Genomic DNA, 26,036 nt, shown 5'->3' with positions numbered 1-26,036 from the left:
TTGTGGGGTCCTGATGGGGGGGGGGGGGGGGGGGGGTGTATGTGTATTGTCAGCACATTCGTCAGGCCAATCAAATGATGTATTTGTTTCATAATGTAGTTTATTTAGTAGACCTAGTTAGTCTTGAAAAAATAAAGCACTTGCAGGGTGCTGTTTCGTGAAGAAGAATGGGCCTACTAAACTCAGCAAAAATAGAAACGTCCCTTTTTCAGGACACTGTCTTTCAAAGATAATTCGTAAAAATCCAAATAACTTCACAGATCTTTATTGTAAAGGGTTTATTCACTGTGTCCCATGCTTATTGAATGAACCTTAAACAATTAATGAACTTGCACCTGTGGAACGGTCATCAAGACAATAACAGCTTAGGCAAATAAGGTCACAGTTATGACAACTTATGACACTAAAGAGGCCTTTCTACTGACTCTGAAAAACACCAAAAGAAAGATACCCAGGCTCCCTGCTCATCTGCGTGAATGTTCCTGGCAATTCTGGTGCAGTGCATAAGGAGGAATGGCACTGCAGTACTTAATGCAGCTGGTGGCCACAGCAGATTTTGACTGTTACTTTTGATTTTGACCCCCCCCCCCCCCCCCCCCCCATGATTCCATTTCTGTTAGTCACATGTCGTTGGAACTTGTTCAGTTGTTGAATCTTGTTACGTAAATATACACATTGTTACGTTTGCTGAAAATAAACGCAGTTGACAGTGTGAGGACGTTTTTTGTTGTTGCTGATTTTACATGATAGTAGCAGTGTCTTAAAGTTTCAGCACCACGCTTAGTGGACATTGCCCCAGTCATACTAGGCTGTTCCGCCACGAAGCAGGCAGCTGCAGTTTATTTTTGTAGGTTTTATTTACTGCGTTGTGGGACGCGTCCTTTGAGGCCATTCATTTGCTTTTGTATTTTGTATTTTTCTTTTTGTCTACAAAACTTGATCCTTCTCAGCACAATAAATTATGCCGATGAGGTTCTAGAAATAGCTTCCTAGCTTCATACATTTACATTACATTCATGATATACGTTTCAGGATTGATTTTGTACCTCTGTCTCATCATCAGGGATTTAGCATGGTTGTCACCATTATTTTGTAGATCATTGCGCTATGTTGCTCTATTGGACACAGGGAACTAAAATGTTATACTTGGTGTTGCATGGGTGTCTTTCTTGGATTTGGACTGCAAGGGCCGCTGTTGATCATGGGAGGGAAATAAGAACCAAAAAATTACATTGCAACGATACCTCCCCTCTGTATACAGTTAGAGAGAAGGAAGACAGAGAGAGAGAGTCGAGAGAGCAGCATAGGACACGATACAAATATTTCATTTGGATTCAGGTGGAGACAATCAAGTAAAGTCTATTCCAATCTCCCAGTTATTCCATATTATCCACCCCGCTGGGGGGACAGGGACTCTTCAACACGTGTACAACTATGAGGTGTGCATGACTACTGACTCGAAAAAGAGTGATATGAAATATATCAGGCCCATCAGTCAAAATCTCGTGAGCATAGACGCCAGTGGCAGAGACACACTGGCCCATGTATACAGAGAGAGAGCATTGTTGGCAGATTCACCCGACGAGGTAAGGGCATACTGAACTCTGGCTCTTAAATTATGTTATTTACAGCATTTATGATCATGATGATTGATGTATTTAAACTACGCATAGCATATGTTGTAGGCTGTACTATATTTATACTTGAATACAGCTTTGATCAGTGTATGATGCAACCAGTTGACGGTGTGAACTGACACACTGATTGATGACATCACAATAGGCTACCAACTCAGTCCTTTCTCATGGTTTTCCCGCATGATGTTATAATTCAGGACTGTATATTCCAATTGATAACATCACAAACGGTTGGCAGTTAATCGTTTACTCAATGCTTTCTGTTGTCACATTCAGTTACGCACAATAATGACGCCCTGGGGGAGATGTTACTAATTTATTAACCGGTAACATCTCCCCCAGGGCGTCATTATTGTGCGTAACTGAATATGACACTTGAGCATTGGATCATTTGTCGGCATCGTTGGCACTAACAACAGAAAGCATTGAACCCTTCCGTGCATTTTCAGCAATATATGTTTAGTGGATCTGCTAAGTTAACATGTGAGGATTGTCATTGTTATCAAGTACATGTACGATATCTTATCTAGTTTTGGCCTTGGCTGTGGTCTCTTTCCTCTTCATATCGTGTGTATTAGTTATAATATCAGTTAACATCTACAGGTGGAGACAATCAGTCTTGTCTCCCGGTTATTCCATACTATCCACCCAGTTACACAGACGCCGAGAAATAACACTAATTGTGAAATATGGCTATCAAAAACGATCTGCTGAATGTTCAGGCCAGTGACCGGGGTGGTCTTACAGACAACGCAAAGATCGTTATTGACGTGTTAGATGTGAATGATAACACCCCAAGGATTGCTATGGTGTCATCATCGGTCTCAGAAGACAATGCTACACCACGGACAATCATAGCTGTGAAGATTTAGATTCGGGGAGCAACGGCAGAGTACTCTGTTTAATCAATGATGACATCCAGTTTAAAATGATGATATCGTTAATAATAACTATAGCTAGCAGACTGATGCTGCATTAGATCGTGAAACAACTCCAGAATAAAACATCACCATTACAGCCACTGATCAGGGTGTGCCCCGATTATCTAAAAACTAGACTTTTATGGTAAAAGTGACAGACGTGAACGACAGCATGCCCATCTTTGAACAGAGCGCATATGATGCATTCCTTAGTGAAAACAATTCACCCGGCCTTTCCATATTATCATTACGGGCCAGTGACGCAGACTGGAAACAGAATGCCCGTGTTTCTTAGGTTTTGAAATAATCCTCGGTTAATGGGGTGTCTGTCTCTTAATATGTATCAGTTCATTCTGAACGTGGAGTCATCCATGCAGGACGCTCGTTAGACTATGAGCGGATAAATGATTTCCAGTTCCGCGTAAAAGCGCAAGATGGAGGCTCCCCTCCTTTGAGCAGTAAAGTGACTCTGAAAATAATAATCCAAGACCAGAATGATAACGCACCTCAGGTTCTCTACCCAGTACAGACTAGTAACTCTCTGGTGGCTGAAATGGTGCCTCGTTCAGCAGATGTGGGCTATCTTGTCATTAAAGTGGTGGCTGTTGATGTGGACTCTGGACAGAATGCGTTGCTCTCATGTAAACTGCAGAAAGTGACTGACAGGGTATTGTTTGAAGTGGGACTACAAAACGGAGAAACACGCCAGGTCACTGATAAAGATGCACTGAAACAAAGAATCACTGTTGTAGTCGAGGACAACGGGCAGCCCTCTCGATTGGCTACAGTCAGTGTGAACGTGGAGGTGGCTAACAGCTTCCCCGAAGTGATCTCAGAATTCACTGACTTTACGCACGACAAGGATTATAATGACAACCTGACTTTTTATCTAGTTTTGGCCTTGGCTGTGGTCTCTTTCCTCTTCATATCGTGTGTATTAGTTATAATATCAGTTAACATCTACAGGTGGAGACAATCACGCATGTATCAGTCTAGTCTCCCGGTTATTCCATACCATCCACCCAGTTAAGCAGACGCCGAAGGGACAGGGACTCTGCAACATATGTACAACTATGAAGTGTGCATGACGACTGACTCAAGGAAGAGTGACTGTAAATTTGCCAGACCTTTTGTTAATAATGGACTCGATCTCTACAGATACTTTCCAACATGCACAAAGAGAGAAAAGTTTCCCAGATTCTCCTGAAATTGTGAATTTGCCCAATGTGTTATGTTGCTTAATAATTGTATTAATTAAATGGTTTTATTTAAATTAGATTAGATTGGGACTTTGTATGTGTATTATCAACTGATTTACTAATGTTTTTCAAAGAGAGCCTCAAGTCTTGTTCATTTCAGCACCACCACTCGTGGACAGCGACACTGTCGGACACAGTCCCGTAGCCTCTTTCACGTATTATTTTATAGGGCACCGTAAGTCTGTTAACAGGTTTTATTATAACAGAACGATACTAAACCTTAATTAATATTTTGTTTAACGTTAGGTGTATTTTTACATTTAACTTATTTTAAGTGAGAAGTAGTTCTGACTGGGGATGACAACATATAGGCCTGAATGTGTATCTCGCTCAGTATTGTCTTACATTGACGTGTTTTTTGATCAAATGTGTCACACTAGAAGATATAGTAGGCCATACATTTTACATAATTAATGGTTTGGAGTGTCATTTTGTACAGTAGAAGTGCGCTCCTTGCAATGGTCTGTGAGTGCCGCTGTTGGTTCAGACTGTTGAATGTGGCCCAGTGAAATGTAAAAAGCACCTCCCATATCAGTGAGCTCTTTCTATCTGAAGGTTGCCAGTTGCTTCAGCCATATTAGAAAACAGACTCGCCAGAGTTACACGCCTGAAGCAGGCGGAACGACATGTTTTGTGATTAATTGAAGATCGTTTGGATACTTCTACTTCGTTGTCTTTGGTCTGTGTAGATTAGTTTTTCTGTTGGTCTGGACATTTATGTAGTATATGAACTGGATTTTATAAAATGTCTGCTAGGAATCTGGTATGCGCTTTTGACAGCCATGCGTCACTATGGCTTATCCTCGTTTCATTTGGATGTATAGTCCATGGACAAGTGAGATATTCTATTCCTGAGGAGATGGCGAAAGGCTCGGTCGTGGGTAATGTCGCAGAGGACTTGGGCATTGATCTGAAAAGGCTGAGGAGCGGCCGAGCTCGTATCATAGCCGGGGACAATAGTCCCTATGTGGAGCTGAACACAGACAAAGGAACACTGGCAGTGAGTGAGAGGATAGACCGAGAGCTCTTGTGTAAACAAACTTCTCCATGTAGTTTCAGCTTCGAGCTAATCTTAGAAAACCCTATTCAGCTTTATGAAGTTACCGTATAAATCATGGATGTCAATGACCACGCTCCTACATTTCCCAAAGATGAAATATATATCGAGATTAGCGAGTCAGCCCTCCCGGGAGCGCGTTTCTTACTAGATAGCGCATTTGATCCAGATGTTGGAGAAAATACAATACAGAGCTACACTCTGAAACCCACTGATCATTTCATTCTGAAACAGGAAACTCGTGCAGACGGAAACAAATACATAGACATTATGTTGCTGTCGCCAGTAGACAGGGAGAGCCATGAGGAATTGTCCCTCGTTTTAACCGCAATTGATGGTTGCCATCCACCGAAATCAGGCTTGATGAAAATAAATATCCACGTTTTAGACGTAAACGATAACACTCCCGTATTTTCCAAAAAGCTGTATAGGGCGTCAGTTCCAGAAAATGCGCCTAAGGGAAGCCCTGTGGCTAAAGTAAGCGCAACTGATGCAGATAAAGGCATAAACGGAGAAGTGACGTTTGCTTTCAGGTACAGCGCAGACAGTAACAACGGGCTTTTCCGAATCGATGCACAGTCAGGTGAGATTTTCGTTTTTGGACATCTAGATTTTGAAAAAGCTAAAAAGTACGAGTTAAACATCGAAGCCAAAGATCATGGCGGCTTCACTGATTCTTGTGCCGTGATTATTGACATAATTGATGTGAATGATAACATACCTGTCATATCTTTAACATCATTCACGAATCCTGTTTCTGAAAACTCTCCACCTGGCACAACAATCGCAGTGATTAATGTTAAAGACATAGATCCGGGAGAAAATGGACAGGTGCGTTGTAGCATATCAAAAGATTCCCCCTTTGTCATTAGGTCATCATTACGGAATTACTATACGTTATTGACAGATGAAGAATTAAACAGGGAAATAGTATCAGAATATAACGTTACTATAACTGCCACAGATGAAGGCTCGTCCCCTCTCTCTAGTAACAAGACTATTACCTTACTAGTGTCTGACGTCAACGATAACACACCAATATTTGAGAAGGAATCTTATATTACAAATATAGTGGAAAATAATTCACCAGGTGTATCATTATTTACCGTAAGAGCATCAGACGCTGATTGTTGCCAGAACGCACGCGTCTCCTACATCCTTGAGGACTCCGTGATTAACGGGGCACCAGCTTCCTCCTTAGTTTCAATTAATGCTGAAACTGGTGTTGTATATGCGGTGAGATCATTCGATTACGAACAACTTAAAGCATTCAAAATCAATATTAGAGCGCATGATGCTGGTTCTCCTACTCTCAGTGGCAACGCAAGTGTGCATGTACTTGTCCTGGACCAGAATGACAACCCTCCTCAGGTTCTCTACCCAGTACAGACTAGTGGCGCTATGGTGGCTGAAATGGTACCTCGTTCAGCAGATGTGGGCTATCTTGTCACTAAAGTGGTGGCTGTTGATGTGGACTCTGGACAGAACGCCTGGCTCTCATATAAACTGCAGAAAACGACAGACAGTTTGTTGTTTGAAGTGGGCCTACAGAATGGAGAAATAAGAACTGTACGTCAGGTTACTGATAAAGATACTCTGAAACAAAAGCTCACAATTGTAGTTGAGGACAACGGACAGCCCTCTCGATCAGCCACAGTCAACGTGAATGTAGCGATGGCTAATAGCTTCCCCGAAGTACTCTCAGAATACCCTGACTTTACGCACGACAAGGATTATAATGATAACCTGACTTTTTATTTAATTTTGGCACTTGCTGTGGTTTCACTGCTTTTCATTTTTTCGATTATTGCTATAATGTCCGTGAAAATCTACCGGTGGAAACTATTCTATAAAACTGCAGCAAATCTTCCCGTTATCCCATATTACCCGCCCGTTTACCAAGACGGAAACCTGGGAACCCTACAGCATGTATACAACTATGAGGTGTGTGGAACCACTGACTCTAGGATGAGTGATGTGAGGTTTGCGAGGACTTATAGCCAGAACACACTGGTGGATGTGAGTCGAATGGGGACAATGCAGCGAGAAGAGAGAAAGCAGGAAGACGCTGATGTCGATGGAAAGGTGAGACACCCACCCTCCCCCTATCCCGTCCTCTGTTCAGATGTGTATGTGTATCTGAATGACTGGGTTTATATTCTGTGTACAATCATGTGTGTGCTCTGGCCTCTATATGATCAATTCAAAGTTTACAACTGGAACATACATTTATAATGTATTGTCTGTCCGTACATACTACACTACAATTTTCATCACTTGAGTAGGTTTTTGTAAAATAAGCCAGGTCAAATTCACAGTTTATTTGTGATATTTTATGATGTTAGATACTTTTCAAGATGTGTTCACTTTTAGAGCAAATATGTGGAACAGGCCATGAAGCTGGCAAAGTAATTTGGATTTTTCGGAAATTGTGATTTCTGATAGAAGCTGTGTAGATTGTGAAAAACGTTTTTCTATACACATGTAATATCTCCATTATGCGCTTAGTGCCGCTGTTGACCGGTACAGCAGTAGGCATACACGAGTGTAATTTTGTCCCTGCCTATACAGTGTGGGTGATATTAAAGTCGCAGTGACATGCGCACAATCCTCTTTGCTTTGGGAGAGTGAGAACACTGTCTAAAACGGATGTCACTGGAATAACAGAGGTAGCACATATATTTTGATTTGCTGACTTGCCTACATATGAGTGTTATTGGATTTTAATATTAGATAGCTGTGCAACGCATATTAAGAAAAACATGCATTTTCTTTGTTTTCGTGGAACAAGAGGATCCGCCATTCGGAAATGGCAATTGCATCTTCTCATTTTCTCAGTCTGTTTTTCAGTGTCTGTGAACTGCCAGTTCCGCTATTCATTTCACGAGGAGATGACGACTGGTTCGTTCGTGGGGAATATCGTTCAGGACCTAGGGTTTCAAGTTAAAAGACTCAAATCAAGTCGAGCGCGTGTTTTTACGGAGGATAACCGTGAGTATATCGGTATCAATGTGGACAAAGGGACTGGTTGTGAAAGAGAGGATTGATAGACAGGAGCTGTGTGCCCAAGTGGCTCCATGTTCATTACATTTCCAGATAATTATTGAAAATCCCATTGAACTTCTCCGTATTGACGTAGAGATATTAGATATTAACGACAATACTACAGTATTTTCTAATAAAGATATTCGAATAGAGATTAGTGAGGGGTCTCTTTCAGGAGCCAGGTTTCCGCTAGAGAATGCTATGGATCCTGACGTCGGAATTAATTCCATTCAAACATATTCTCTCCTACCGAGTGATCTGAAACAGCATTCACACGCATAGGGAAGAACATATGTAGAGATGGTGCTTGCAACGATGCTTGTCACGGTGAAACGATTGAGCAACATACCTTGGTGTTAACTGCTGTGGACGGTGGTAATCCACAGAAGTCCGGTACTGTTAAAATATATATAAAAATATTAGATACAACTGACAATGCACCTGTTTTCAGTTCTGGGCTTTATAAATCCTCTATCTCCGAAGATTCTCCAAAAAGAACCGTGATTTTGTGAGTCAGTTCTACCGATTCAGATAAAGGGACACGTGGCCAAATTATGTATTCGTTTTCACATGCTAGTGGCGGTTCAGATCTTTTTAGTGTAGATCCCCTTACAGGGGAAATTACAGTTACTGGACAATTAGATTTTGAGCGTAGTAAACAGCATACACTAATTGTGCAAGCAATTGATCGGGGGCGTCTATCAGATACAACTGATCGACGTTTTAGATGCCCTTTTCTAACCCGATACCCGAAGACGCACCTTTAGAGAATGTTATAGCAATGTTGAACGTTAAAGATTTAGACTCCGGTAGAAATGGACATATCAAATGTTCCATCAACCAGGATTTACCATTCCACATTAAGTCATCATCCTCCAGTTTAGTCACAGATCAGATGTTGGACCGTGAAATGATTTCTGAGTACAATATTACAATAATAGCAAGGGATGAGGGGTTTCCTTTGCGTTCTACAAACAAGACATAGAGAATATTCGATGTGAATGATAATGCACCATTATTTGAGAGGCACTCATACACTGCTTCTGTGATGGAGAACAACTCTCCAGGTGTTTCCAAATTTTCACTAACAGCCAGTGATAAGGACACCGGCAACACAGCACGGATTTCATATTGTATAGATGATTCATACAAAGATGGACTTTCAGTATTCCAATATATAACTGTCAATTCAGAAAGTGGCGTTATACATGCAGTGCGTGCCTTTGATTGTGCCATTAAAGCGCAAGATGGAGGCTCACCGCCTCTGAGCACGGATGTGACTTTAACTGTTTTAATGACTGATCAGAACGAGAACGCGCCTCGGGTTCTCTACCCAGTACAGACTACTAACTCTCTGGTGGCTGAAATGGTGCCTCGTTCAGCCGATGTCGGCTATCTTGTCACTAAAGTACATAATGGAGAAATAAGAACAAAACGCCGGGTCACTGATAAAGATGCCGTGAATCAAAAACTCACTGTTGTAATCGAGGACAACGGGCAGCCCTCTCGATCAGCTACAGTCAATGTGAACGTGGAGGTGGCTAACATCTTCCCTGAAGTGCTCTCAGAATGCCCTGACTTTACGCACGACAAGGAATACAATGTTAACCTGACTTTTTATTTAATTTTGGCACTTGCTGTGGTTTCACTGCTTTTATTTTTTCGATTATTGGTATAATTTCTGTGAAAATCTACCGGTGGAAACAATAAATTATTCTATAAATCTTCAGCAAACCTCCCAGTTATCCCATATTACCCTCCCGTTTACCCAGACGGAACCCTGAGAACCCTACAACGTGTATACAACTATGAGGTGTGTGGAACCACTGACTCTAGGATGAGTGGTGTGAAGTTTGCGAGGCCTTATAGCCAGAAAACACTGGTGGACGTGAGTCCTATGGGGACAATGCAGAGTGAAATGAGAGATCAGGCGGATGCTGATATCGATTGAGAGGTGAGAGGGCATATTGAAATTAATATTTACTCCTGATCAGGGTTGTTTTTATATGCTTTGTTGGGTGTTGATGCATCTCTCTCACCATCGTCTCCCTCTCTTTCGGTCTAATGCTCTCTTCGCTCAATTGCTCTGTCTCTCTTTATCTCTCTGCGTTCGTGTGAGCACAAGCGTTGTCATTACGCATGTCTTTGTATGCGCTCCACTGCATCTTTGTCTTATTTATCTTCAAAACTATTCCTGTAACACATTCTTATCAAATATTTTATGACACTATGGTGGTGAATTTTGTATTACGAAATATCTAAATGTCTCACGTCAACATTTATTCGGTATTTTTAAGTGTGATACATTTACATGCCAAAACCTTAATTTCTCTAGTATTGCGATACTTTGTTTGAACCCTAGGTGCCGCTATGGGTCGCATGTAATATAAAACACAATCACACCGTGGTTCCTCCCACAATAATGCGTTTAGAAACCCACAGAAGCACAGTAAAGTGGAGCTCCAGACGAGAGAGTAAGGACCCTTGTCTGTACATTAGGTGTCCAACTGCTCTTTGTTCAGTTAATGGACGCCACATTTACTGGATTCTTGTCAAATACATTCTAGAATTTATTTTCAGCCTTAATATTGTGCTTTGGCTTCAGATTTTTGTCGTGAAATGGCAATGAGAAAGAACAGACTCTTGGAGTGGCCGTTGTGCGTGTTCGTGGTTTGCGCGTTCTCAGTTTACCCTGTGGCCGGGCAGGTCCGCTACTCCATCCCGGAGGAAATGACCTTGGGATCCTTTGTTGGAGATATAGCAAAATATCTGGGACTGGACCCGCAACGGCTCGTAGCCGGGAGAGCTCGGATTTTCAGCGCGGGCGACAGTGAGTACGTAGGGCTGGACCGAGAGAAAGGACAATTGTTGGTAAAAGAGAGAATGGACCGGGAACAGCTATGTGCGGAGATGCCCGCATGTAGCTTCAGTTTCGATGTGATATTAGAGAATCCAATGGAACTGTTTCGAGTTACAGTTGAAGTACTAGATATCAACGATAATAGCCCCGTCTTTCCGAAGAGAGAAATTGAATTGGAAATCAGCGAGTTAGCCGTACCTGGTGCTCGTTTCTCTATCGAAAACGCGGTAGACCAAGACGTGGGCGAAAATGCACTTCAGAAATACATGTTAAACCCCACAGACCATTTTAATCTTAATGTTCAAGGTAGCATAGATGACCGTAAACACATAGAGATGGTACTTCAAAAACCTCTGGACAGAGAAAAGACAAAGCATCACTATTTGACTTTAACTGCTGTCGATGGTGGAGACCCTCAGCGGTCTGGAACAGTTCAAATTCACATCGTCGTTCTCGATGCAAATGATAATGCCCCGGCATTTAGCCAAGCTACATATAAAGCATTTGTTCCAGAAAATGCAGCGAAAGGCACATTGATTACCACAGTAAGTGCAACAGATGCAGACGAGGGATCTAGCATCAATATAGAGTATTATTTTGAGCATGCCACCAAAAGTATTCAAGAGCTATTCACAATCGACCCGATTTCAGGCGAGGTAAAAGTAGTAGGGGATATAGATTATGAAAAGAACAAACAATTTCAAATAAAGGTAAAAGCCAAAGATCATGGTGGCTTAACAGACTCATGTAGCGTCGTTATTGATGTTATTGATATTAATGATAACATCCCGAAAATAACCGTCATGTCATTTTCTAGTGCCCTACCCGAGGACTCGGTCCCTGGCACTATTATAGCCATGATTAACATCCAGGATCTTGATTCCACGGAAAATGCAGAGATAACATGTTCCATTCATAACAACCTTCCTTTCAAGATGGAATCATCTTTATCAAATTATTACAATCTGGTGACAGAATCTGTATTGGACAGAGAGCAAACAGCAGAGTATAATATAACAATCACGGCAGTAGATGGAGGCAGTCCGCCGCTCTCAAGTAAAAAGACACTCAGTTTAAAGATATCGGATGTGAACGACCATTCACCCCAATTCCCCCAAGAAAGCTATGATGCCTATGTGTTTGAAAACAATGTCCCTTCCCGGTCTTTCTTTTCTGTGAGCGCTACAGATGCAGACCGGGGATCAAATGCTAGGGTATCATATTTCCTTGAGGATGGAAGTTTAAACGGGGCTCCACTCTCCGCATATTTGACAGTAAATTCCGACAGTGGGGTCCTTTACGCGGTGAAGCCCTTTGATTATGAGCAAATCAAATCTTTCAAAATCAATGTCAAAGCACAAGATGGAGGCTCACCCCCATTGAGTGGCAATGTGACTATAAACATATTCATAAAAGATGAGAACGACAATGTGCCTCAGGTTCTCTACCCAGTGCAGACGAGTGGCTCTCTGGTGGCTGAAATGGTGCCTCGTTCAGCAGATGTGGGCTATCTTGTCACTAAAGTGGTGGCTGTTGATGTGGACTCTGGACAAAATGCATGGCTCTCGTATAAACTGAAGAAAACAACAGACAGAGCGCTGTTTGAAATAGGCCTACAGAATGGAGAAATAAGAACCATACGCCAGGTCACTGATAAAGATGCAGTGAAACAAAAGCTCACTGTTGTAGTGGAAGACAACGGGCAGCCCTCTCGATCAGCTACAGTCAATGTGAACGTGGCGGTGGCGGACAGCTTCCCTGAAGTACTCTCAGAATTCATTGACATCACAGTGGACAGGGAATATGACAACAACCTGACTTTTTATCTGGTGTTGGCCTTGGCTGTGGTCTCGGTTCTGTTCATATTCTCCATCATTGCCATTGTCACAGTAAAAATCTACAGATGGAGACAGAATCGATTATTCTATAAATCTGCAGCAAACCTCCCAGTTATCCCATTTTACCCTCCCGTTTACCCAGACGGAACCCTGGGAACCCTACAGCGTGTATACAACTATGAGGTGTGTGGAACCACTGACTCTAGGATGAGTAATGTGAAGTTTGCGAGGCCTTATAGCCAGAACACACTGGTGGATGTGAGTTGCATGGGGACAATGCAGAGAGAAAATAGAGAGCAGGAGGATGCTGATGTTGATGGAGAGGTGAGACCCCCCCTCATACATTCACATACATTCACCCTATTCTCTTGCCTCTGATCAAGATAACATTTACAACTGAAAGATGTTAGTAGCATGGTCCAAACTGTGGTATGTTGTATTGGTGGCTGGACTACAGGCAAGCACACTTTGACCCTCTTCCAATCTGTGTAATGTCTGTCTATCTATATGAAGGGGTGCAGATACACACAATGTATCTTTGGAGACCTTTACCTTTATAATGTGTAACAGGTTCTCCTACTATATATCAGTGAAGGCACTACATGGTGCTGACTAGAGTGTTATCGGTTTCTGTGTTCATCTCAGCTTGGCCTATCAGTACCTAAAGGGCATTTGGGCAGCAGGTAGCCTTGTGGTTAAGAGTGTTGTGCCAGTAACAGAAAGGCTGCTGGTTTGAATCCCTGAACCAACTAGGTGAAACATCTGCCGCCGTGCCCTTGAGCAAGGCACTTAACTCTAATTGCTCCTGTAAGTTGTTCTAGATAAGAGTGTCTGTAAATGTAGAGGTATTAGTGAGGCCAGATGGCTCATCATCAGGCAGCCTGTGATGTCATGATTCTGTGTTAACCTGTTATAATTTTTTCCTGATATACACTGCAACACCGTGACTATGATCCTCAGTTGATTACTCTTTTCCCTTCTTATTTACCCCGCAGGTGTGTAGTTAAAAGAGCATGTTATAAACTCACAGTATCAGTTTCCTTAGGTCTCTTCTGACTGACTGACTGACAGACTGATCGACTGACCTGACTGATCGACTGACCTGACTGACTCACTGCTAATACTATCAAGTCATTGTTCTGAGGAGCCTTCTCCTTGCTCTCTCCCATTGATCTTCCCTCTCTCTCGCACTCTCTCTCTCTCTCTCTCTCTCTCTCTCTCCTGCCCCTCTTTCTCTCATCTTCCATCTCTCTCTCTCTGTAAAACACCATAGCACTTGGACACACTGACCCACTTTCCCGCTCACACACTACTCTAATAATCTGACATACTGCAGTAATGGGCTTATAAGTCTCTTCTATCAGACTCTGGGCTTCGTTCCACAGCAGTGTTACACTCATGCCTGTATAAACACTGCACCGGCTCTGTATTCAGAATGAGTCTGTCTGTCTGTCTGTCTGTCTGTCTGTCTGTCTGTCTGTCTGTAACCTAGGTCACTACTTGTCAGTCACAGTAGTAATGGCTGACAGGTTGTAAGGATTTTTAGATTAGAGCATGTTAGTGAGAGTTAGAGAGATTTATCATCTGCCTGATATCCGCCAGCAACAGCGTCACATCTTTGCCTCCTGTTTAACCACAGAATCCTGCATAGATACTGAGGTATTAGATGTGTTAGAAAAACTTAGGACTTGTTTTATGGTTGTGTGATTGAGTGTTTGTGGTTATGTTCATGTTAGGGTCCCTGTCCCTGAATGTTTGCTGTTGGGTTCACGAGAACAGCAGATTTAGTTATTCTGTATTGGTTGTTGTATTCAGGTGACTTCAAGATTTACAGAGAGAGCTGTGTGACGCAGTCACTAACTCTCCTCTCCAGCATCCCAGAAAGATTCACCTTAAGGACATGCAGGTTGTCATGGTAACACTCTGCAAACAACAAGTGCTGCAGATTCCTGACAGAAGAAATGTTGGTTATACGGTGGAGGACTTGTAAATAATACACATGATGGTCTTGTGCTAGCGCATTTGCAAGTGCAAAGAAAGAGCAACAGAGACAGAGACAGAGACAGAGACACAGACAGACAGACAGACAGACAGACAGACAGACAGACAGACAGACAGACAGACAGACAGACAGACAGACAGACAGACAGACAGACAGACAGACAGACAGACAGAGTCAGACAGACAGACAGACAGAGACAGACAGACAGACAGAGACAGAGATGGAGAGAGTCAGACAGACAGAGACAGAGATAGAGAAAGAAAGAGACAGACATAGAGACAGAGAGAGACAGACATAGATAGAGACAGAGATAGCGACAGAGATAGAGAGAGACAAACAGACATGGAGAGAGAGAGTTGACAAGCAGAGCCACATCTCTTCTGTCATTTAGTCTACCCCTAACTTCTTGTGTGACATGCCACTCAGGCCAGCTGCCTGCATACTCCTACAGTTACACAAAACACCATGATGTTAGGAAGTGGGCTGTAGTCTGTTTGTCCTGACTATATTCTCATTGCACTGGCCTGTTTAATTGCTTCACAATCCAAAACTGACCCAGTTGGACTTGTGTGTAGTTTGTGAGTGATGAAACACTATGTTGTGTTCCATTTTGTTTCCTCTGTAACTATCCATCAACCAATCTGTCCTAACCCCATTACACTGTTGCACTTATTTAATATTCCAATGTACTTATACAACCATACACCTGTAATTACATGCAATCGTATTCTTGTTTATATCTCTGTCCTTCTCTCAGACCTTCACATCATCACAAGCACTCACTTTCCCGTATCGGACCTGGGGGTCCTCAGTGTGTGTGTATTTGTCTGTTTACCAGCAAGTGACTGGGTTGTGTATTAGTGGTGCTGAGCACACTGTGTGGAGGCAGAGGGAGGGAGTGAGGTGTTGTTGTTCATCATGCAGCAGTAGGAGGAAGGCTGTGGGAGGCAGGTTTCACTGCAGCACTCGCTTCTGTTCCTCTTCAGTTCAATCAAAGTATTCTCTTCAGATTAGATGTACTGTACTGTATATGCTTACATACACCTAGATACACGAAGTCACAGGATCTATTCGTTTAGAAAGTCTATCTTGCTCTCTTCCCCCCCCTCTCACTCTCTCTTTGTCTCTCTCACTAACTCACTCAATCTGTTTCTCTATTTTGTCTTTCTCAATCTCTCTCCGGTAACAAAAAGCTTTTGACTATGTCACATCCGTATCCATTTCTACTCCCCATAGCCCTCTAGCTTGGTTCAACACCACAGCTTAATACAGTGAGCTATAGACTAGATGTGTTTTTACAGAACACTTGTCCACAGTAAACCCTGTCCTTACAGAGACTGTGTTTGACAGTAGACCTCTGGCTTTACTCTTATAGCTTTGGATTTTCCTGAGCTATATGTAATAACAGAGAGTTAGAATGCAATGAAAGTGTGCTATGCTCATCTTTAATTATGAACATACACTGCACACAGCCCATCAACACTTAATTTGCACTGCAGCCTTTCCCTTTGGCTCAATCCTTCGAATTGAATGTGTTTCTCTGTGTGTGGTTCTCAGACAGTTCTCAGACAGTCTTCCACCCCACCCTTTCGCTACAACACAGAAGCAATAACATATTCATTTTCAGGAGGAGAGGTGGGATGTGTTGCCATGACGACTGGCCGAGTCATGGTGAAGACTGTACCATTCCTTAAGAATTTTTGGGCGTGGGGGGGTGCAGCTAAACCTCTGCGGGGTGTTTGGTGGAAAGGCACTGGGAAGCAACCCCTGCCATGGGCCATGTTTCAGTCTTCACCAGCCCTAACCTGCAGTGGGGCAGGGCAAGGTCAGCAGGAGAGGGAAATGTGTGTCTGAAACTCTCTATCTTTTTGTCTGCGGGTATATTACCCTCAGTGAAGATGGTGTTGTTCCTGGTGCAGGTGTTTGTGAAGATTGTGATATTTATTACAAAAACATACTCTCCTCTGTTCACTAGTGGATTACAGAGATATTCACACCCTTGCATATCTAACCATGTTCTGTTAGCTATTGTAAGGACCAAACACAGCAAAACAATACAAATAACATGCATAATTGCTGACATATTATAAGATACAGTATATTTTGTGTTTGGTAATAGCAAACGTTTTTCTTTGGTTATGGTAAACATGCTTGTGTTTCCCTGGATGGCATTCAGGCACCAACCTCATGATTATAGGCCCCTGAATTTTCCCTGACAAAGGGACCTGACCAGGAAACCTCAGGGCCCTACTCATGAAGCATAAGGGGAACATGAAGATAACACTAGTATCTCTCTCTCTCTCTTTCTCTCTCTGTCTCCCTCTCTTTCTGTATCCCCCTCTATATCTCTCTCACTATCTATCTCTCTCTGTTTCTCCAACTTTCTTCACCCTCTCTTGTCACCCTCTCTATCTTTCTCCCTCTCTCTCTCTCTCTCTCTCTCTCTCTCTCTCTCTCACACACACACACACACACACACACGCTTAGACCAACATAACATGCAAAATAATCATGTTTAACACACAAGTATGAGTTGTAAAGGGAAAGATCAGCACTGTTCATCATAAATATGTCACAAACAGTCCTACAGATTTTGACCATCTTATTATTGGTTGACATTGAATTATCTCATTACTGAGAAAGGAAGAGAGAACATTCCCATGAGCAGTGTATGAGATAAATTAAAATATATGTAATGAATGTGTTGGTACCTGTATCAATCACATCTTTCTTTGGGTAAAGGACCATTCAATCATTATTTTTATGTACCATAGAAGGGGCTTTACATCTTGTTTATGTATTCAGCTATTGAGGCCCCACTCATGAATGATAAAGAAGTATCTGGTCACGTGACAAATGGTGGCATGAACTGCAGACATATATATATATATACGCAGTTCCTTGAACATAGCGGTTTGGGGCCATTTAAATTAGTATTCTTCCTCAGGAAATGCTACCAAGCTGTTTATCTAAGAAAGTATATTTTCAGTTAGCTCGTGTTTTCCATTCCAGTGAGAGGAAACAGGAGCGCATTGTTTATGCAACTCTCGTGCTGCCTGTTGTCTGCCTCATGCACCAGCGTGAGCCGTCCGCGTGTGTGACGCTGTCCACCCGCGTGGTGCTGAAATGCTCCGCTCGGTCTGTGCAGCGCGTTTGGGTCTCCTTTCTGCCTCAGCCATACCTATTTTCAGGGATTGAATAATGTTGTCCTGCAGCAGTGGGTCCTATTCTGCCTCTGATCATCGTGTGAAATACGACTATATTTATCTTTTGTCGGCCTGGCCCATATTACATGACACTGTGAAATGGTTAATGAGCATGATTCATAATTTAAACGTTATTTTCATCTAACTGCAATTCGAGCTCCCGCAGTTTCCAGGGAGATTTAGATCATCTATGTCCCCTGGTTGTAGCCTATTGTCGTTAAAAATCAGTGTGGACAAATTGATATTGTGACACATAGTTTAAGGACACAGATAGGACAAATCTATATAGCCTAAAGACACAGATTTACATTATCTTTGCTAAATACTTCCTCAATCAGTTAGATAGGCAAATTAGAAAAGTAATGAAATACACTGAGTGTACAAAACATTAGGAACACCTTCCTAATATTGAGTTGCACCCCCCTTTGCCCTCAGAACAGCCTCAATTCGTCTGCGGCATGGACTCTACAAGGTGTCGAAAGCTTTCTACAGGAATGCTGGACCATGTTGACTCCAATGATTCCCACAGTTGTGTCAAGTTGGCTGGATGTCTTTTGGGTGGTGGACCATTCTTGATGCATACGGGAAACTGTTGAGCGTGAATAACAGAGCAGAGTTGCAGTTCTTGACACACTCAAACCGGTGAGCCTGGCACCTACTACCATACCCGTTCAAAGGCACTTCAATATTTTTTTTGCCCATTCACCCTCTGAATGGCACACATACACAATCCACGTCTTAACTGTCTCAAGACTTTAACATCCTTATTTAACCTCTCCTCCCCTTCATCTACACTGATTGGAGTGGATTTAACAGGTGACATCAATAAGGGATCATAGATTACACCTGGATTCAGCTGGTCAGTTTATGTCATGGAAAGTGTATGTTTTCTTCATATTTTATACACTCAGTGTATGTACTACCGCTATGTAAATACACACTACTAAATCGTGTGTGTGTGTTCGTGTGCATGCATGTGTGCGTGTATGTGTGCGTGAAACCTCTATCCTCCTCTTCACTTCCCTCTCTCACGATCCTTTCATTCCCAGCCCGTTACTCCCCCCTCCCGTTCAGATTGAGCAGGCTACTGCGGGGATGAGCGAGACTGGCTTCCTGCTCCTTATGACGCGCTATGAGAACACCACTCTGTGCTTCACTCTCATTGCCACACGACGGCAGAAAGTAAACGGAGGGCTTAAAAGGATACAGTTCTGCTAAAATAATAATATTAATAATAGTACTATTAATGATAACAAACATAATATAGGCCTATATTTGCATTCATTATTTATTATTTAATTAAGCATTTATAGAATTACCACATCTGTTTAGTAAAATAGCACCTTTATTACTTCTGAATCAAAGTAACATATTTTATTGTGAGTGAATACATTGTGCTGCTCATATGTTTCTGTGTTTTAAGCGTTCTTCTCCAGTGTAAACATAGTGTGCCTTTAAGATCAAGTGAACCAGTGATTGGTCTGTAGCAGAGTGTTTTTTGCACCAATACTGTGTAGAGCCATACAAAGGGATCTACTCCCTCCCCTTAGCCTCAGCATCTCATCCCTTAGCCTACAATGCTCTACAATGCTCAGATGTGGGAGCTAATCATGCACTGACTGGAAACAAAACACAGTCTGTTTGAAATTCGTGGAAATGTTTACGTGAATAATTTTTATTTCCATATTGTGTGATGGTATTTCCTGCGAACAGGAGACTGACTGAATGGAACAAAGGACAATGAGTATTCGTGGCCTTTTGAGGTGGCAAGTGTTCTGGATGTATCAATATGTTCTCCTGTGGAATACAATAGAGTCACAGATTCGATACACCATACCTGAGGAATTGAACGTGGGCTCTGTTGTTGGGAATATAGCTAAGGACTTTGGTTTGGGAATACCTGAGCTTTATGACCGTAAACTAAGGATAGCCTCTGATGCTGGTAACTAGTATTTCAGTGTGGATTTGGAAAAGGGTGAACTGGTTGTCAATGAGAGGATAGACAGAGAGGAGTTATGTGGAGAGAGCGTCCCTTGTATGTTACCATTGGAGGTTATCGTTGAACATCCCTTACAGCTGCATCGCATTGACATCGATATACAGGATTTAAATGATAATTCTCCGAGTTTCCTTACAAATGAAAGGTGTTTCAAAATAGCTGAGTCTATCACTGCAGGTGCGAAATTCACAATGGAAAGCGCACATGACCCTGACGTAGCCTCAAACTCCTTACGGTCCTATAGTGTCAGTGATAATGATACGTTCTTGTTAAATGTGAAGACCCAAGATGGCACAAAAATACCAGAGCTTGTGCAAAAGACTTCATTAGACAGAGAGAAGAAGGCAGTTCATAAGCTCGTGCTCACCGCTGTAGACGGGGGGAATCCTGCACGATCTGGCACCTCTGAAATCACGGTCATAGTGTTAGATATTAACGATAACGCACCCCAATTTGAAATACAATTTTATGATGTATCTGTCGCTGAGAATACACCAGTTGGCACTACGGTTCTAAACGTCAGAGCAACTGATTCTGACCAAGGACTAAATGGAGTGATCGAGTATTTCTTTGCAGACCAAACCCCCGATACAATAATGTCATTACTTGATGTTGATTTTAATACTGGAGATATAACTATCAAAGGGCAGCTTGATTATGAACAAATACATTTGCATAAATTCGACATGATGGCAAAAGATAAAGGCAATCCACAAATGGAGGGACAATGCAGTATAAAGATAAAGATTGCTGATGTTAATGATAATGCCCCTGAAAATATTATAACCTCACTCACCAGTCCAGTACCGGAGAATTCTTCCCCTGGAATGGTTATTGCATTGATTAGCGCTAAAGACTTAGACGGTGGTGAGAATGGCAAAGTAAAGTTAATCATGACACCGGGCTCACCGTTCACCCTGAAGCCCTCCGTCTCCAACCATTACGCACTGTTGACCAACGGCCCATTAGACCGAGAGACGTTCCCGGAGTATGATGTTGTCATAACCGCAGTTGATTCAGGGTACCCACCTTTATCTACAAAGAAAACCGTGACTGTGGAAATCTTAGATGTAAATTATAACCCTCCAGTGTTTTCCCAGCCCTCGTATACTGTTTATGTTAAAGAAAATGGCACCCCGGCATCTATCCTGCGCTCAGTGTCCGCCTCTGATACAGACATGGGTGAAAATGCCAAGATCTCCTATTCTATATTAGACTCTAAAGTACAAGACGTGTCAGTCTCCTCCTATATGTACATAAACTCCGATAACGGCAGCATCTACAGCATGCACTCGCAAGAGGCAAAGGATCACGGCTCTCCATCTCTGAGCAGCAACGCCATATTTGTATCATGGACCAGAATGACAATGCCCCCGCTGTTATTTACCCCTCCGCTGTCATGGCCTCTGTCTCCCATCGGAAGATGCCCCGGTCCGCTAAAGCAGGCCATCTCGCCACTAAGATATCGGCAGTGGACGCAGACTCGGGCCATAATGCCTGGATTTCCTATAGGCTGGCAGAGGCCACAGACTCGTCTCTGTTCAGTGTGGATCTTTACACAGGTGAGGTGAGGACAAAACGCACTGTTTCAGAGCAGGATGACTCCTCTCAGAGGCTGCTTATAGAGATGAGGGACAATGGGGAGCCGGTCCAGTCCACCACAGTCACAGTGAATATACTGTTAGAGGACTGGCTACACGAGCCCATATCGGAATACCGCCAGAAAACAGCAGAGCCCATCAGGAGAAACAGTAAATTCACCTTTTATTTGATCATCTCTCTGGCGTCAGTGTCCGTCTTGTCTTTTTTTTGTTTTCTCATCTTAGTGGTGAAGTGCGTTAGAAACAGTAGGAGCAGCTCGAGTTGCTGTATCAGATGGGCTGACTCTGACGGATACAAGAATCCCAAAAGAAACCTGCAGATCCAGCTCAACTCTGATGGCCCTATTAAGTATGTGGAGGTTCTGGGAGGCCAATCATTTAGGTCGTGTCTCTCTCCAATGTCAGAGTTCAGTGACTTCACCCTCGTTAAGCCCAGCAGCACCATTGACTTTAAGGAAATGTTAATCGTGCTTGACGCATCTTTACCTGATAGTACGTGGACATTCGAGAGCCAGCAGGTGAGCATAGACTGAACGAAGTGCTAGACATCCAGCCAGTACTCATCCCTCAATTTTTCATAGGAATTGGGACAGTGCAATGTTATTTATTTATCAATGTGGTAGCCTACTTTGCGCATATGTTTGCGTCAATTTCAAATATTTATTGAATGACTCAATTGACGAAAACTGTTACTTTCGTGGCAATTATATAATAATATCTATATTGTTTAAGTTTCTAGTTGTGGGGACTCATTGAATTTGTCTCCTGGTGGCAAAAAGTTTTACCAGATTTATCAAAGCTTTTGCACATTTTTTTCTCCCGTAAGACCAAGAGAAAACGAAGATAAAGTTGTATTGTCTATTATTATTACCTCCCTCATCCTTTCATTTTTATTTGTGCCTATTCATCTTTTATTTCAGTGTACATAACACGTTTTGATGTGTGTGTGTGTGTGTGTGTGTACTTGTGCGTGTATGTGTTCGCCTGCACGCGCGTGTGTAGCGGATGTGGCCCAACTATTGAGAGTCGCATCCTGCAATTGGAGAGTTTCCTGCCTTTGTTTGGAGACCCAGGCACCTCCTCTGAAAAAGTGTCCTTTCAGAAGCTACAGGACCCTTGCGCGTGGAAGGGAATCGGTGTTACCTTCTTTTTTATTTCCTTTAAATTATCATATTTGAAAGTAATTGTAGCTCTTGGAGCGTTATTTTTGTTACTGCGTGGTTCAATGATAAAATAGGATATTTCCCCGAAATGAGGAGTTGAACAATCTGAGTTTTGGAGACAAGAAGAAAGGCCTTGGGATGGCCGGTGCTCTGGCTCTCCTCTCCGCTTTATACAGCGCATCACTTCCTGCTGAACTTTCTTATCCCGTATTGGAGGATTTAAAACCGGGGGCCTTTGTCGGGACATAGCGAAGGACTTGGGCCTCGGCGTACTAATTCATGTGAACGGAAACCCACAAGTTGTCTCTGAATCTTTTGCCAAGTACTTTGACGTGAACGTGAGTTTTAGCAATCAAACAAACTATGGACAGAGAACGTCTTTGTGTATTAACGTTGCCATGTTCTCTTACTGTTCAACTTGTTTTTCAAAACCCTCAGGAATTACACGGTTTTGTCATCAAAAAATATTTATCTTGAAGTGTCTGAGGCTACCGCAACGGGCACTAGGTTTCGTTTGGTCAGCACACCGGATCTAGATGTAGACATGAACTCATTACGCACATACATCCTCAGTCCTAACGACTTGTTCATATTGAAATTTGAATAAAAAAGTGATGGCAGGAAATCCCCCGAGTTATTACTGGAGAAACCTCTGGACAGTGAAAAGCAGTCAGTATTCCACCTGCTGCAGTCAGTATTCCACCTGCTGCAGTCAGTATTCCACCTGCTGTACTCAGTATTCCATCTGCTGCAGTCAGTATTCCACCTGCTGCACTCAGTATTCCACCTGCTGCAGTCAGTATTCCACCAGCTGCAGTCAGTATTCCACCTGCTGCAGTCAGTATTCGCACCTGCTGCAGTCAGTATTCCACCTGCTGCAGTCAGTATTCCACCTACTGCAGACAGTATTTCACCTGCTGCAGTCAGTATTCCACCTGCTGCACTCAGTATTCCACCTGCTGCAGTCAGTATTCCACCTGCTGCACTCAGTATTCCACCTGCTGCACTCAGTATTCCACCTGCTTCTTACGGCTGTAGATGGTGGACAACCTGAGAAATCAGAGACTCCTTCTGTTCTTATTAATATACTAGATGTCAATGGCAATGCTCCAGTACTTGACCAGCTAATGAAAACAGCTAGTTTGTTGGAAAACGCTCCACCAAGCACATTATTGACTAAACTCAGGGCATCTGGCTCTGATTCTGGTCTTAATGGGGAGATATCTTAACTCTTTAGTAAGTACTGATCCGAGTGAAAGGAGAGGTGGAGTATGAAATGGCTGACATTTATGACATCACTGTGCATGCCATAGCCCCCGCCATGGAAGGCTCCTGTCACATTCAAGTCAAAATCAATGACAAGAACGACAACAACCCAAAGATAATCATAAATGCATGATCTAAAGTGGTCCAGGAGGACGTATAATCAGACACTGTTATAGCCTTCATCACTTGTAGAAATGGGGAGGTTGACGTCCGCATTCCCTCTGATCTTTAATTTTGGTTGATACCCCCTCTGAGGAGCACTATGCCCTGGTTACAGATGGCCCTTTGGACCGAGAGGCTGTGACTGAATACACCATCACAGTGACAGCCACAGACTCCGGCTCCCCCCCTCGCACAACAGTCCATTGTGGTCGCTCTTCCAGGTGTAAATGACAACGACCCCTCTTCTCCCAGTCCTCCTACTCTGTTGATATAGCGGAGAACAATGCCCATGGTGCTCTCATCCTGACTGTGACTCCATTCGACCAGGACCTCGCCCAGAACGCCCACCTCTCCTTCTCCATCCTGGATGTTGAGGTGCAAGGCTCGGCCTTGTCCTCTTTGGTCTACATAAACTCTGAGAACGGCGACCTGCATGCCATTCGTGCCCTCGACCATGAGCAGGTGAATGTGTTCTAGGTGCAGAGCTCCAATGTGACCATGCATTTATAAAATAGACTTAGGATCAATTTTGATCTTAAGTATGACTTATGCAGAAAACCACTTATAAGTAGTTATTTATACAACTTTACATTGACGTGGGAATGTCAAAAGTCTAGACTTGATGTAGGTGATTTTCCTGCTGGTTATGTATGGATATGATTTTTTTCCCTTGCAGTTTGATGTCAGACCATTAATTTTCCACATCAGCCACAGTTCTGTCTTGCTGCTCCACCTGGTTCACTGCAGCGGCGACACACTCCCAAGATACCTGTTTGGCTTTGTTTGTCAACCCACTATTTAGTCCACCGAATAATACGTGTTGCCTGTCTTCAATCTCCTCTACCATCGCTGTGATCTCGTCTTCCAAGAAGTTAGCTTTTCTCTTTTGATCCATGGCTATTCCTGACTAAACCCTCATTTGCGCTAGCATTCTATAAACGGAAATTGCGGATTGTAAGGCACGTTCAGGTGCCGTCAATTTGAAGTTAATTTGAGATTTATAGATCACAGTAAGTTATACATAAGTTACAAATGGGCTTCTTAGAACCTGGTTAAGCAAGGCTTTTTATGCTCAGTATCTTTTATGAATTCAACATAAACACACTGTCGGAAATGATCTTAAGACTAAGTTCAAGTATAAATCTAAGAACATTTTTATAAATGAGGCCCCTGGTCAACAGGGTGGTGTGTGGGGACCCAGACAGTGGGCACAACGCCTGACTCTTCTACAGCCTCTCTGGGAGGGACGCAGGGCTCTACGATGCGCACAGCCCATAGATTTGAAGAAGAAGATGCTACGTTCAGTGCTGGTGCAGGACAGTGGCAAGCCTGCTCTCTCTACCAGTGTGCCAGTCAATATCACTGTGTCTGAGAAGGGTGCAGACACGTCCTCCCAGCTCAGCAGGGCTCTGGCCTTACCCTGGCTCTGATTGGCTATCTGGCCTGTGTCTCGATTGTGTGTTTGGTGACAAGCATTAGTGTGGTGATGCGCTGGATGAGATACAGAGGCTACCTGACTTGGTTGGGCCTGGGCCCCAAGCAGGCCCTTCACTCCCACTCTCATAAAGACCTCCACCTGCAGCTCAACACGGACAGGTCGCTGCGCTACATGAAGTTGGAGGGGGGGGGGGGGGGGGGGGCAGCAGTGACAGGGACAAATGCAATAGCAATGCAGCCTATGTGAGGGCTCTCTCAAACTAATGAGATAAGACCGTGGCAAGACTTAAACGTAAGAGTGCATCTCTGTATGTGTGAATGTGTGTGGGTGTTTAGATGTTAAACCACTTGTGGTTACCTCTCAGGAAAATACTTAGCGATTTAAAGACACTTGTGAATTCTCAGGGAAGTACAGAATGTTTTGTTTGTGATTAAGTGCTTAAATCCCAGTGGTGTATCCTCTTGTCTGCCAGGGGGAGACTGAATATTTCATATGACTGCGGGGGGAACGATCTCTGTACTAGACATGCTATTACACCGAGGGTGTTCTCACTCAACATGTGTTCGTTTGCACAGTGACAGGG

At 43.0% G+C, this 26,036-nt stretch overlaps 1 protein-coding gene and 1 pseudogene across 12 annotated transcripts in view; both read left to right on the top strand.

Annotated features, from left to right (window-relative positions):
• Positions 1-26,036, top strand: part of LOC110536820 (protocadherin gamma-A5) — a 57,438-nt gene that overhangs the window by 11,153 nt on the left and 20,249 nt on the right. For 2 of the 12 annotated variants that reach the window (XM_090192035.1, XM_090192034.1), the window contains exon 1: positions 4,278-6,958. The exons of 6 other annotated variants lie outside the window; for them this stretch is intronic. In XM_090192035.1, coding sequence (XP_090048161.1) covers positions 4,931-6,958 — 2,028 coding nt within the window. In that variant the 5' untranslated portion in view covers positions 4,278-4,930. Of the gene's footprint in view, positions 1-4,277; positions 6,959-9,014; positions 12,941-20,005; positions 21,943-26,036 lie in introns of those variants that run through there. 4 more of the 12 variants (XM_036937223.2, XM_036937222.2, XM_090192036.1 and 1 more) reach the window with 2 other exon arrangements.
• On the top strand, positions 8,646-9,869 carry LOC118937649 (protocadherin gamma-A10-like; annotated as a pseudogene).

The sequence above is a fragment of the Oncorhynchus mykiss genome, chromosome 12 (genome assembly GCF_057628025.1).
Source record: "Oncorhynchus mykiss isolate SJ-2025 chromosome 12, ASM5762802v1, whole genome shotgun sequence".
NCBI classification, from domain to species: domain Eukaryota; kingdom Metazoa; phylum Chordata; class Actinopteri; order Salmoniformes; family Salmonidae; genus Oncorhynchus; species Oncorhynchus mykiss.
This window is presented reverse-complemented; position numbering and strand designations above follow the sequence as displayed.